The 13,830-nt window shown below is 44.4% G+C and overlaps 1 protein-coding gene across 5 annotated transcripts in view; it reads right to left on the reverse strand.

The window, feature by feature from the left end:
* SWEETIE (HEAT repeat-containing protein) overlaps window positions 1–13,830 on the reverse strand; it is a 208,129-nt gene that overhangs the window by 90,256 nt on the left and 104,043 nt on the right. For 4 of the 5 annotated variants that reach the window (XM_086494844.1, XM_086494843.1, XM_086494845.1 and 1 more), the window contains 2 exons: window positions 12,581–12,691; window positions 12,373–12,462 (listed from right to left, as the gene is read on the reverse strand). In XM_086494844.1, the coding sequence (XP_086350970.1) occupies window positions 12,373–12,462; window positions 12,581–12,691 (201 nt within the window). Of the gene's footprint in view, window positions 1–12,372; window positions 12,463–12,580; window positions 12,692–13,099; window positions 13,227–13,830 lie in introns of those variants that run through there. The other variant, XM_086494847.1, reaches the window with a different exon arrangement.

The raw sequence follows: 13,830 nt of genomic DNA on the forward strand, positions 1-13,830 counted from the left end.
AAACTAGTGCTAGCTGAACAATTTCTTCCATCTCTTCAACTTCTGCTTGTTGATCGTCATTCATATCCTCTAGTACCTTCCCTTGAAAAGTGTGAAAGAAACTAACATGAAAGGCATTGTGAATTCTCCATTGTGGAGGCAACTACAAACGGTAAGAGACTTCATTGATCTTTTCCGAAATTTGAAAAGGTCCATAATACCTCATACTAAGCTTTGGATAGAGCTTTCCTTGGTCGCACATCTTACGCAATGGAGATTTCTCAAAATGGAGAACCAATCACCTTTAATGCCCTCCGATGTTTATCTGCTGCCTGCAACGGTTGCACTACACCTGGTGCTTTATGTCTCTCATGCTTGGCCTTTTGAGATACCAAGCAAGTGCTAGCATATGCCTCAACATCAGCCTTCAACTGAGGCCAAAAGAAATAAGATTCCACTACTTTTAAGGATTGCCTATATATGTAGATGCTCTTCATAGGGTGGTTGATGACATTCGGCCAACAACTTTTGCTCAAGGAGTTTGGTAATACATCATTTGGTATGCCACATCAAGGAATCATCTTAAAGAGAATAGCCAGACACAGGTCTCCAACCAGAAGATTCATAAACAGCAAAATCAAGATCTTCAGGATACTGTTGTTGCATATCATCCAATGCGTGTCAGTATATGGGGAAGATGGAAGCCACTTGGGAAGTGCGGGAAAGAGTGTCTATAACCACGTTCTTTTACCTGCTACATAAACGATTTGAAAATGGAACAAGAGAGTGGATTTGTGTTGCTAAATTAGCTTTATCTAAAAGAAATATATTTCTAAATGAATAATTGGAAATAAATGGATCCTTAAGTGAGAGGGTTTTCTCGCTCGAGACATCCAAGTACGGATATTCCTAGTGTGTCACTCAGAGGAATGACTAGAGCACTTTGAACATGAATATTTGTCTAGCCACCAAGAACGGATACTTTTGATGCGTCACATCAGATGGGTGACATAGAGCATCGAGAAGGAGAATTCGACCATCCGGAACGGACATCTATGATGCGTCATGAATTGGGTGACAGAGGCATCGTGAGGAGTTGTTCCATAAGTTCAATGAGTGAGAGAGTAATTGATGGGTGTTCCTAATGCATCACATGGTGGATGACAGGAGCATCAAAAAATATCCCACAGCCCGAGGAGATTTCGAAGTGAGTTAGAGTTGTGCACAGGAAACAAGAGACAAGCACTTGAATGAAGTTGGATTTTAAGTAGCTTTGAGGAAAAGCAATTGCTTTCTAAAAAAGCGAGTTACTTTTTGAGTGCTTTTCAGGAAAGGAGATGCTTTCCCGTAAATGGGTCTATGTTGGCATTTAATCTAGACATGAAATTGCATCCAAGGACACCTAGGTTGTATTTGTGTAAGCATAATTTTCAGCTTATAAGATTATATTGAGTTTTTTTTCTTTTAAGAAAAAGATCCTTCCATTAGTTATTAAAATTGCCCAGAGGGCTACAACCGGCCTCTACTAGAGAGGGCTACATCAAAACATGGGGAGACTCTCCCAGTGAAAACACAAGATATGCACAATGAGGGCTAAATCACGAGATGGGAGGAGGAAACAACCACATTGTGGTGGTCGTAATGCCATCTTGGTGAAGAAAGGCCATGGGCGCCAGTCGCAAGAAAGACAAATGTCACGAACAATCTTTGCCGGTGGGACGAGCCTCGAAGATGCGAAAGGAGCAGGCCTGCCAGATGAACCAGAGTGTCAAGCCGCAGATGAGCTCCAAACACCACTCTCTATCATTGCACCACTCCCGGGGGGGGGGGATCTCTTTGGTTGGCTAGAGTGTAGGCCGATCCCCCTAGATCATTATCATTCTGCTGATGAAAGCCATATCAAATCAGAGCGTTGGGCCCCTAAGTGTGGATCAGGCTGTAGCACCCCAAGTGTGCTGGCGGCCTGTGGAAAGTGCTGGCATCAGCCAAAGAATCCAAAGCCAAACCTGTTGTGCCACAGGGCAGTCCCACAGACAATGGCACTGAGTCTCCAATGGATGGCCATAGGCTGCACATGATGCCGAGAAGCTGTTGTGTACCGACCAACTCCCAACTACACTAGCTCTATGCACAATTATCCACTGAAACGTGGTAACTCTCGTCGGTTGTCTTCTGTCCCACAAACGCTCCCAGGACCCTAACAAAAACTCACTTGTGAGACCCTCCTCTTGCCAGTGAAGTGTTGCATCAGGGCGAGCCTCGCTTCGTGATACGAGTATGTGGCGCCCCAAACGAGTTGTGTACTCCAAGAAAGGGGTCCCTCGGTGATTGGGTGAAGAAAGATGATCCCACCAAAATCGCTCTCCTAGGTCCCACTGCACTCCTACCAAACGGCGGCTCTCCCAAGCCCAAAGCCACCAATGCCTGACTCAAGATCCGCCAGGTCAAGATCTATGACACAAGTCCTCCCACAGATGCCCACAACTCGGATCCTCTAAAAACAGCACGCTACAACTTGTGGTGCCTCTGATGAGACTCTCTGAAGATGACCCTCTCCCTGAACCTCGAAAAACATGCAGGGTCCTAACTCTAAGCAAGCCTTGACTGCAATGAGGACCTCCAATTGCGTGAAAGCCCCCATATCAAGAGAGATATGCCACTCAGCAGGTGTAGCCTCTATAATGTCTTGACACATGCTCTGCACCCCCCTCATACCCTCAAGAAGGCCTGAACAGTGAAAACTGTAACCAGTACGGGTTGGACCCTCTGCCATGGGACTCAAGAAACATGAGGCCTGCTACCAACCAAGTAACCTCGCTAAGTTTTTGACCATGGGGTTCCAAACAAGAGGCTGCCTCAAGTGCTCTTCAATGCATGTGGGCTGGTGCTGCTCAAGGCCACTCCGTAGCTGCTCCCAGGACCTCAGCAGGCTTGCAGCAAAGGGTCCTCTGAACTCCTACTCAAGCCAACTCTATGCATCTCTGTGAAAATCCACCTGATGGATGGGCTCCAAGGGCCATCCATACGAGGGACTCGGGTAGAATCCGGTGTAGCAACAACTCCCTTCCAGGGGTCCTCTTATGGAAGAAGTCCTCTGACCACAAGCTTCCCAAGGAGGGCTCTGCTCTGCCAGACTGGATCGATAATCCCCAACCCATCCCTGAGAACATGGTAAACTGATGACCTGCCAAGACACTTTGTCCCGGGCCGCCTGAGTGTCACGCACTAACCATAGAAAGTTACTGATCAGCCTCTCCAGCTGGCTAATGCAAGAGCTCGAGAAGATCATGATGTACCACATAGTAGCCAAAAGCACCTGGTTGGCCACTACAACCCTGACAGCCAAAGAAAGTCGTGCCGAGCTCCAATGTAGCAATTTCCTCCTAATGGAAAGGAGGAGAGGAGTCGTCTCTTGCTCTGGAGACAGATCCCAAGGCCCAAGTAACGTACTGAAAGCCCTCTCTAGGCGACCAATCGAGCGTAGGAGCACTGTCAACACAGAGAGAAAATGTCTTTCTCTAGTTGATTAGTGCTCCCAATACACAACAAAACACCTCAAGAGCCTGCTCACCCATGCAGATTGGCCTCCTGCCCTCCAAGTACATGCTTGAGTCATCAGCAAACTCAACGTCCAGCAGCTCGTCTCCCCTAATCGGAAGTTCTAAACCACGCAAACCAACCTCCTGTGAAGTCAAAAATCTGCTCATCGCCTCAACATAGAAAAGAAAAAGGAAGGGGCCAAGAGGGTAACCCTGTCTAACTAAATGCGTGAGCATGAAGCGTTCCCCTCTTCTCCCTGCCAAAAGCACCTGGCTGTGCGCACATCTGTAGAGAGCTGACACTCCTCCGATCCAAGCATCCAGAAACCCCATCTTGCGCAGAGTGCCCTCCAGAAAATCCCAGTCAACTCTTTCATATGTCTTCCAAAATCGAGGAGTATCACAAGATCCTCTTCTCGGAGATGTGCGAGGGTAAACGCCTCCCAAAAGGTGAAGATGTTGTCGAGGATACTTGAAACGAACACGGGGAGAGGATCTCCCGGCTACACAGACCGCCGCCTATAGACACGCGTCGGACCAACCACCCGACCATAGCCACCATTCGGTAGCACCCCCGTGTTGGGGCCAACGTCCGAAGACGTAGACGTGAAATTGTAAGACCGAGCGTCCCATACAACCTGGCCACACCTCCTCGAGGTGACCTCGCGCACTCCTAGCCTCACGGGCTAACCACTAGCACTCTTCCAGTGGAGGTCGATACCTACAAATGTGGCCTTGGAAAGCATCGGAGTTTGTCCATCGGACTTGGGATGCTCAAAGGACGACATACTCAACCTCATCTGAAGGTGAACGAACACATCTTGCCAAAATCGCCCAGTGAACTTGGTGTCGCGATGACTGATGATGTCCTTTGGTAAACCATACAGCTTGTAAACCTGATCGCCAAATAAAACCGCCAACTGATGGCTTTTTACTGTCGACTTGGTTGGAATAAAGCCATTTTTGTAACACAAATGGCATCATTGCCACGACTGTTATTTGGCAAACCAACAATAAAATCCATAGAAATACTCTGCCACTTGGTATTTGGGATTTCCAATGGATGTAACGAGCCAACTTTCCAAGGGCACTCTACCTTATTGACCTGACACAAAGTGCAACTCTTCACATAGCTCTCTATGTAAGAGCGCATCCTTGGCCAATACAAATATCATTTGACCAAAGCCAAAGTTCTCCGGATGCCAGGGTGCCCAGTGTAACAAACTTGGACACCCCAAGTCAAGATTTTACCGCGACACAGCAGAGATTCGCTTTAAAACAGTTCACAAAAGACGACACGGCCCGGCGTAGTTCCGTGCCAAGAGGTATTGGCCCCAAAGACTAGCGTCCCTTTCGGTATTTCTTTTTATATTAATCTGTGTGCAAAGTACAAGAGAGTCCACGGGAACTCACACTCAGACTCTGCGTCCAAATGCCCTCAATTATGAGGCCCTTGGACTTATCTATTCTTAAAAGGGATGCCCAAAAGCAGAGCCCCAAGAGTTTAAACTTAAAAGCAACTGTAACCCAAAAGCTGCCAAATTCAGCCAGCGTAATTTGCGGAGATCCGGACGTACTACCAAGTCAGCAGCCCAGCGCGTTTTACAAAAATCTGCCACATCAGCAATCAGCGGAAATTATGGGCGTCCATACAGTTTACCACGTCAACCTGTCGGCGCATTTTACCAACAGTGTGTGTGTGTGTGTCCGGGGACCTACCACATCACCAATTTGTGACACCCAACACTAGGAACATCGTGGCATTCGAACAAAAACCCTTTATCGAACCTCATCGATTTTCGACACGCAGACTTTTCCATTTCTAAACAATAGTCCACCTCTAATGGAATATTATTGTTGTCTCGTCTCTCCAGCACGACTCACTTGGGTCTACAAACCACCCAAACTTGTAACGAGTCATGCCTCGCTTCGACCTCGTTCCATATCTTGCCAAAATAGCTATGAGAACAACATAGCCCTGAGAGAGAGAGAGAGAGAGAGAGAGAGATCCATCGAAATTTTGGCCATAGACAAGGCATTAACCTCAAGAATCCGGCTGAGTGCGTCAACAACTCAATTGCTCGATCCTTTTCTGTAATGGACCTCAAAGTCAAGCTCTTGTACAAGCTCAACCCATCTAGCCTTCCTACCTCTAAGATCACCACGATCAGAGACATAGCGCAAAGAGTGATGGTTTGTTCATGCAACAAAAGTAGAGTCATACAAGTAGTGCCGCCACTTCCTCAAGGATGGACTATAGTGTAAAGCTCTTTTTCATACATTGGGTAACGCATCTCAGCGTCAGAAACTTTCTTACTTTCGAACGCAACAGGACGTCCATTCTGATACAGCCTTGCACCAATCGCATAAACACTAGCATCCGTTTCAACTACGAATGGCTTGCTAGGGTCCACAATATGTAATATTCACACAGTAGTCACCAAGTGCTTTAGTGTTTTGAAGCTCTCATCGAGATTCTCATTCTAGACAATAGGGAGATTACCTTTATCGTGAGCACCCAAAGTCTTCGGTAAATACAACAACGAAGTTGCCTAAGAACGGCCTCAGCAGATAATTTATCATTTGCTGAAACATAACATGAGCATTGGTCAAACCAAAAGGCAATACCAAAAATTCATAGTGACCATAACGTATATGGAAACCTGGTTTAGGAACATCTTCTAGTTTGATTCGTATCTAATGATAGCTTGATCGTAGGTCTATCTTCGTAAAATACAACGCTCCATGAAGTCGATCTATCAGATCATCCATACGCGAGAGCGGATACTTATTCTTGACAGTGAGCTAATTCAACCCCTTGTAAAAGCGCATTGTGGTATCCTTCTTTCGAGAAAGTAGCACACGCACTCCCCACGAGGATTTATTTGGCAGAACAAAACCCATGTCGAGATAATCTTTCAACTGTCGTTGAATCTCGTCCTCTTCTGTTTTACTAAACCGATAGGGTTACTTTGAAAAAGGCTGACTACCTGCCACCAACTCAATGGCATGATCTAATCCTCTCGAAGGCGGCAAGCCAAGAGGTAGATCATCAGGGAAAACATCATTGAAATCTGTCATAATAATCAATATCTAATTTTCCTAAATGATTTTCTCATATTAAACTAATCATTTAATGTGGGGAAGTGCCAGGGGAGAAAAAGCTAGAATATTGGTTAAGCTAGCAGACCGACCACAGTAGGGATCCAAAGGAGGGAAAATAGGGATCCAAAGGGGGGGCCATCTGCAAAAGAGCCATGTGCAACAATGGGCTAAAAAGACCCTAAGGTTCAGCCCATTAAGACTTCCAAAATGCTAAGGTTCCAAAATTCAAAGGTTGTGTCCAAAGGGTTAAAGCTTAGGGGAAATTGGATGCTTTGTGTGCTCTCCAAAGTCAACACACATCCCTACACATGAGGGGGCAAGCCCTAAAGGTAGGGGATGAGAGAGAAAGCCACACACACACACACACACACACACACACAGGCTCCCTTTACACAAAGGGAACGAGGGACACATGTCAGCTCCCTAGGCCAGATGCCCACAAGGTGTGCCCAGTTTCTATTGGATGACCCTTGAAGTGGACCAATGAGAATTAAGCTAGAGTAAATCTAGTTTAATTAATTTAAAAACATTTAATAAAAGAAACCAATGAGAATTAAGTCTCCTAGAAGACTATTGGGCAGTCTCCCAAGGGGTCCAATAAGCATGCAGGAGCCCAATGGCTTGCCTGATTCCTATTGGCCAAGAGGCAAAGGGGTCCAATGAGAGTTTAGTTTAATTATTTAATTACCTAAAGCTCTCACAAAAGGGGAAAGGGGGACACATGTCAGAAGGCTATCACTTATGCTGCTTAATTGTCATTGGCTTGACTTGGGAAGAGCCAATGAGGGCTCAGCAAGAGCAAATAGCAAGAGGGCTCGCCCAAGAGAGAGAGGGGGCTGATTTTTGCAAGGCATTATCACACACACACTCACACAAGCTTATGTGTGAAGAAAGAGAAGACTATCTCTTCCCAAGCTTTAATGGAGAACTCATCACCTACTCCAAGCTTGTGAGATAGAAGCCTACATCAACACTCTCTTGGCATGTGGATGCAAATCCAACCAAGAGCCAAGCTTCAATGCATGCTCATCTCCTCTACCAAGATAATTACTAAGCTAAGCTATGCTAATATGAGTGATTATGTGAGGAGATGTACATCTTTCTCGTAAGATACTTATTTTTTTTCCTCTCAATCTACTCTCATACCCTGCTAGCTCTCACCATCTTCGAAGGTGTGTGAGGTCTTGGGTCTGAGAACAGGGATAATTCAAGTTGTGTTTGCTAAGTGTTTGCTTAGTGCATGAAGCTTTCATCTTCATTGCACTAGCTAGTCTTGAAGGAACACAAAGAATTGTATTGTACAATGTCTCTCTTGATGGGAGAAACCATAATACAAAGCCTTTTGGAGGGGGGACCGGCTCCATGCAAATCCAGTCCTCAATTGTTGTCATTAGCTTAATTTCTCTCTCTTTTGAAAGTATTGTCGATGCTATCTAACTAGGTGTTATGCTTTTTGTTGCTCTCTCCACCCAAGCACTCTTGTAATTCTCATTAGGAATCTATTCTAATGAAATGCCCACTATGTTCATGCTCATTTCCGCTACACACAAGTTATTAGGCCATTAAATGTTACAAAATCAGTCATGATTTCTCGGATAAAGGTGGATTCGTCAGAATCCTGAAGTTCAACAGAAGAACTTGAAACATTTTTCAATGACTGAAGTACCAAGTACTAATGAATCAAACCAAGCAGATGGTATACACTGATAAAAGTCAACATTAGAAGACTTTGTATCCTTAAAACATTTCCAAACCAGTAACAATTTGTAATGCAAAACCATTATTTACAAAAATCTGATACAAAGTGAAACAAACATACGAGGCATGTCATGTTTAACAGAAACAAGAGAGTGATGTACATAGCCTATATACAACGTGTCCTATTTATCATAAAACCATGGAGTTCCTAAAATAACATTTGTTTTGTCCAGGCGCATGATGTGGAAATCCAGCTTCTCTTTGTAATCTGCTAGCTCGAGCGCAAATCAAGAACCATCTGATTCCATACATCCGTATCCTCGCCACGAGGCAATACTCATGGTCACTGTCTCGCGCCTGCAATCGCAATTTCTGCACCAATTTTGCATCCACAAAATTGTGTGAGCTTCCATTATCAAGGAGTACGGTCATGTCGTGACCATTGATCTTCCCGGGAAAACGAACAAGATCGTGCTCATCAAACACTCTGGTGCTAAAAGTACAATTAGTGCATAAACTATGCGCTACATGATGGATTTCAACTTGAATAACATCAGAGTTGCCTAAGATCTCGTGACTTTGAACCGAAGGACAACCCTGCAGTTTCATGGGCTTCTTCTTGGGGCAATCTTTGATTTGGTGGCTGGCCACACCCGAAGCAAGCCCCCCTTCTTCACTACATCAGCAATAGGAGAATTCTTGGCTTTCTTCTTCTCTTCAGAAGGTCTCGACGGTGATTTGAATCTTTGTTGGAATTGAGGTCGCTTTCTCGAAGTGCCCTCACCCGATTGGTGATCTGAGCTTCTTTTCTTCTCATAATTTGCCCCATTTATTAAATGGAAAGTCATGGCCTTTGCCACTACATCCTCGATGTCAGTCGCGGCTTTGTCATTGATCAAGGCCCAACGATAGTCTTCATGCAAACCCAGCGGATACAAATGCACAGCATCATTGGAATCCACCTTGCAGAAGGTAAGCGCTTCTTTCAAAGTTGTCGTATATTTATGAAAAGACAGTTTTCATCGAAAGACGCTGCAATTTTACGTAAACTTTCAAAGGATCCATCTTTGCAAAATCCTTCTTGAATTTCACACGGAAGTCAATCCACGTCATAGGCTTCTTTGTCATGTTGCGCCACCGGGTAAGAGCCTTACTGCGCAGATAAAGAGAAATCGTCTAAGTTCTCCGTTCATCATGCTTCCTATGGAGATCGAAATACATATTCCACTGATGAAGCCGACTATTCACGGCCAGTTCCGTACACTCCTCTTCCCCAGAGAAATTGGTAGTTTTGTGCGAAATCCTGGAAGTAGGACCTCCCTGTGTGCGTAAAGCAACAATCTACATCCGCAATTGTTGGAGATGGATATCGTTCTCGGAAATACGCACAATCGTCGACTGAGCCGTGTTTTCGAGAGCGGCAAGACGGGCGTTAAACCCTTGCACATTCCCCTCAAGAAAGGACAAGCGAATGTTCGTCTGAACATTGGCGTTTTCTAGAGCGGAAATACATTGGTCGAGTCTCTAGAAAGTGTCTATGATCCATGTGTACAGAGCATGCGTGAACGAAATTTGAATGTTACTTGGTGCGTCATCACGTTGTGCATCCGGATTCCGAGCTGAAGGAATCCATGGCGAAATCCAGTAAAAAAATTGGAAATTTCACGCAAAAATGGGTCTTTTTTGAACTTTTTGGTTGCAAAAAGTCAAACTCGAAGGAGTTCTACACGTGCGTGAGCGTATGAGTTGGATCAACTCCTCGTGGAACATTTCTTACAAACGCAAACACTTTTTCCAAAAGTTGGATACTAAGTTGTGCATGCTGTCCTCAGAACATCAAGAGACCGATGGACAGATGGAACGCACAAACCAGAAATGGAGGACATGTTGCACATGTATGTCTCTTGATGTGACAATGATTTGTAAAAGTAGCTCCCACGTGTTGAACTGCTTTATGACGGTTTTGAGCATCGAAACCACAAATTATAGTCCATTCATGTTTTGTATGGTTATGAGCTGAAACTAGCTATTCCTACTGAACTCAAGGGAATCAACTTGCAGTTGTAGCTGATTTTCTACAAGATACACTGGAAATCATTGCTAAGTAGCATCTACAACCCCCAGAACTCCAAGAGGGCATGTGGAGCGCTCCCCACCGGTACATGCTCCAAATTACTATCTCTGTATTGTGGACCATTGCAGATCTTGAAGAAGATAATGAGGTGTCTTTTTAAGTTGGATCTACCCTCACACCTTCGAGTTCATCCAATGTTCTATATTACCCGTTTAAAATAACGTTCGGGACACAAGCTATTCCGATTGAGAAGTTCCCGACTTGGAGGAAACTACTTGGCCTCTCCAACATGAGCCAGAGTTGTTCCTTGACCAAAGGGTAAAGCGGTCCCATTGTTATTCAGGGTATTCGATCAAGAGGAAAAGTAGGCATGAGTCAGTTGCACCTTAGGAGTCCATGAGGTCGTTGAGAACAAAAATCCAATATAAGAGGGCAAGTGTAACATTCCAAGACATCCCGGTGGGTGCAGGAGCAATGCCCCATTGTTTGGTCAGTGTGAACCAAGCCCTTAGTGTGAAACAGGCGCCTGATCAATGTCTAGACACTATTAACCAAACCCTTAGGTTAAGTCAATTATGGAAGTAAAGAGGACCTAGGCTCATTTATGAGCCATCTTGCGTGATCTTCACACTTGGACCATTGCCCCTTGACGAGCTAGACTGCAGGCTAGAGGTATGGGGCATCAGTCCTTAAGGCTAGGCTCTGTGGATAGGAAGTGAGTCAGACGCCTATCTGTTTTTAAATGTATTTGGCTTGTGTCATGTCATGTGTGCAGGATGGATCCTCATGTATGCAAGATCGATCCTTGGAAAGCACCAGCCCTTCTGTTCATGGAGATTGCCTTTCTATTGATTTGTGAATTTCTGCAAAGCTTTTGTGCAGAAACCTCAAGGCCAGACTGATAAAACAACAACAAGACATTGCAAATTGTACAACAGATTCAAGCATGTTTGCAAACAGTTGCAGGTAAGAGTACAAGCATATGAGGGTATATCTGCACCTGACCCTTTTTGGTCTCTATGTCACCAAGGGAGGAAACAGAGAGGAGGCACTTCGATCCGCATCTTACTGTATACAACTAAAATAGTGCTTATAACCTGAAGCAGGGACAAGCTAAACTTTCTAGCATGCGTTTGTTCGAATACGGCCATGTTTTTTTAAACTGCAACGATTTTGTTTTCTAACTGGTTTGTGCCATGGTTTGATTGCAACCTACCCAGTACATAACTTTTCAAGCAGTCGATGCAAGTACTCTAGCAAAACCAATGTGCATGACTCAGTACCTGTTGGTAATGTACCTTTCACAACCTTGCTGCAAAACAACACGTACACCTGCGTCGATACTTAGCATTTGATAAGTCGACGAGTTCGTGAATTTACAGTGGCTAAAGCAGACTCTCCATAGAGAAGAGTCCAGCAACTACAAAGACAGTCTGGGTGGGAATGTCATCAACATGCTGACAGCCTACAGGACACGTAAACTATTGAGGGATATGGTCCAAACAAGCCTATGAGACAAAAACAGGGCACGGACACGTGCTGATTTTTTTTAGATGAGCATGAGGAATGGATAGCCTTGTTGAGGTCAGGATTGCCAGGATGGCACGTTTTTAGCATGCAGTCCACACATGTACACGCTTTTGAAAAATGCTCCTCATACAGAAACAGAGGTTCATGATATGAACGGCTTTTTCTCTAAAGTGAACTCCATTGTAATTACAAGGAGCAAAGCCCATTCATGCATGAATGACTTACACTTAACCACATGCTGTCAAATTAAGGTTCCTAATTTCATAATATAGAAAGTAAACTATTGTGCCCAATAGAAACCGCTATAAGAGACAAACATGAAAGGAGTTGGAGTTCTGAATTACAATGTATTTCAAGCTATATATTAAACAGCCAGAAAAAGATTTGCCAAAAATACAGCAAGCTGATTACCCAGCTAATGCTACATGAAAAATAAACAGAGCTTGCCTGTTTTGTCAATAACGTAAGGAATTCCTTTTGAGCTGGCTCACTCATCACCTCCACAACACCTACACGCAGAATGTAAATAACACACGCCTGTACAAAAAAATTAAGCGACCATGATGTCAGTTGAGCATATCCCTGACCTAAATTTACAATCGACTACAAGGACATAGCACACATACAACATAGATGCTGTCAATATCAGAGCTACCTGCCGATGCACATCAGATTGCAATTTCGAGTTGAAAGTCAGCATGCTCATTGCCTGTAAGGCATAATTTTGCAACTCCAAATCACTATGCCCGTAAGTGAAATGCATGCCCTGCAAGCATGTAGAACTCTCAAGAAATTGGCAAGGCTTTCGTTCCTTGGAACAAATCATCAATACCAGCCCTATATCAATGTTCAACTAAAGTCCACCCTTACCATCTCATGCTTACTACGAAAACTGTCACATAATGTGCATGAACAGCTTGTTGCCCCTTCCTACGGTGCACGTGGATCCTAGACAGTCAGTGAATGCAGACTTAAGTAATTACTTGCACATTCAGATGAGATTTTCTTGTTTGGCTGTGCACTTTTCTAGCATTGTTTCCGCTTCTAATTTTACCAAAACCGTTTCCTGCAGAGCTATTTTACAATTGTAATCTAGACATTAGTTCCCCTCTACACAGAATCCTATTCTCAAAGCCAAAACTTTGCTTCATTACATCAGTTGACAATCTCTTGCCTATTTTGAGCACAACATCCTGTGGCAAAGGGAAAGCTGTAACTGTTGAAATCAGCTGTAAGGGAAAGCCCATCCTCTCGTAGTGCCCTCTAGAAAGCCCCGATGCACTCCATCATAAACCTTCTCAAAATCAAGAAGCATGATAGCCACTGGCTGCCCCAACTGTCACGCCCACTGAACTGCCTCACAGAAGGTGAGAATTTCATTAATCCTGCATGAGGTCGTGCAAAAACGGTCGCAAAAGCACACTAACCATGCAAGCCAAGATCTTATACATGGAAGACGAGAGAGTGATCGACCTCCACCATCAAGGGAAGATGCATCTCCACCTTTCAGAATAAAAGAAATGAGGCTCCATAACATATTGCGAGGCATCTCTTCTGTGACAAAAATATGCTGCAAGCCAGAAAGCATAATTGGACTGAGCACATCCCAAAGCTGCAAGAAAAACTGTCATATCAACCAATCCTCTCCAAGACAAGAGGCACCATCAATATCCACCATTGCATCATGCATCTTGTGCATAGTGAAAGGAGCTAATACATTGTGCCTAAAATCCTCTATAACAACCGGCCGAACATGAGACTGAACCAATTGTCTGGCACACATAACATCAGCCATCTGATCTGCACCAAAAGGGAGCTCAAAATAGTCTGAAGCTATGCCAAGGACCTCATTAGGATTTGAGTGCAACTTGTCTATAGAATCACGCAAGGCCCTGATGGCAGACG

This window comes from Adiantum capillus-veneris, chromosome 22, assembly GCF_014529385.1.
Source record: "Adiantum capillus-veneris isolate H3 chromosome 22, ASM1452938v2, whole genome shotgun sequence".
In the NCBI taxonomy this organism is placed as follows: domain Eukaryota; kingdom Viridiplantae; phylum Streptophyta; class Polypodiopsida; order Polypodiales; family Pteridaceae; genus Adiantum; species Adiantum capillus-veneris.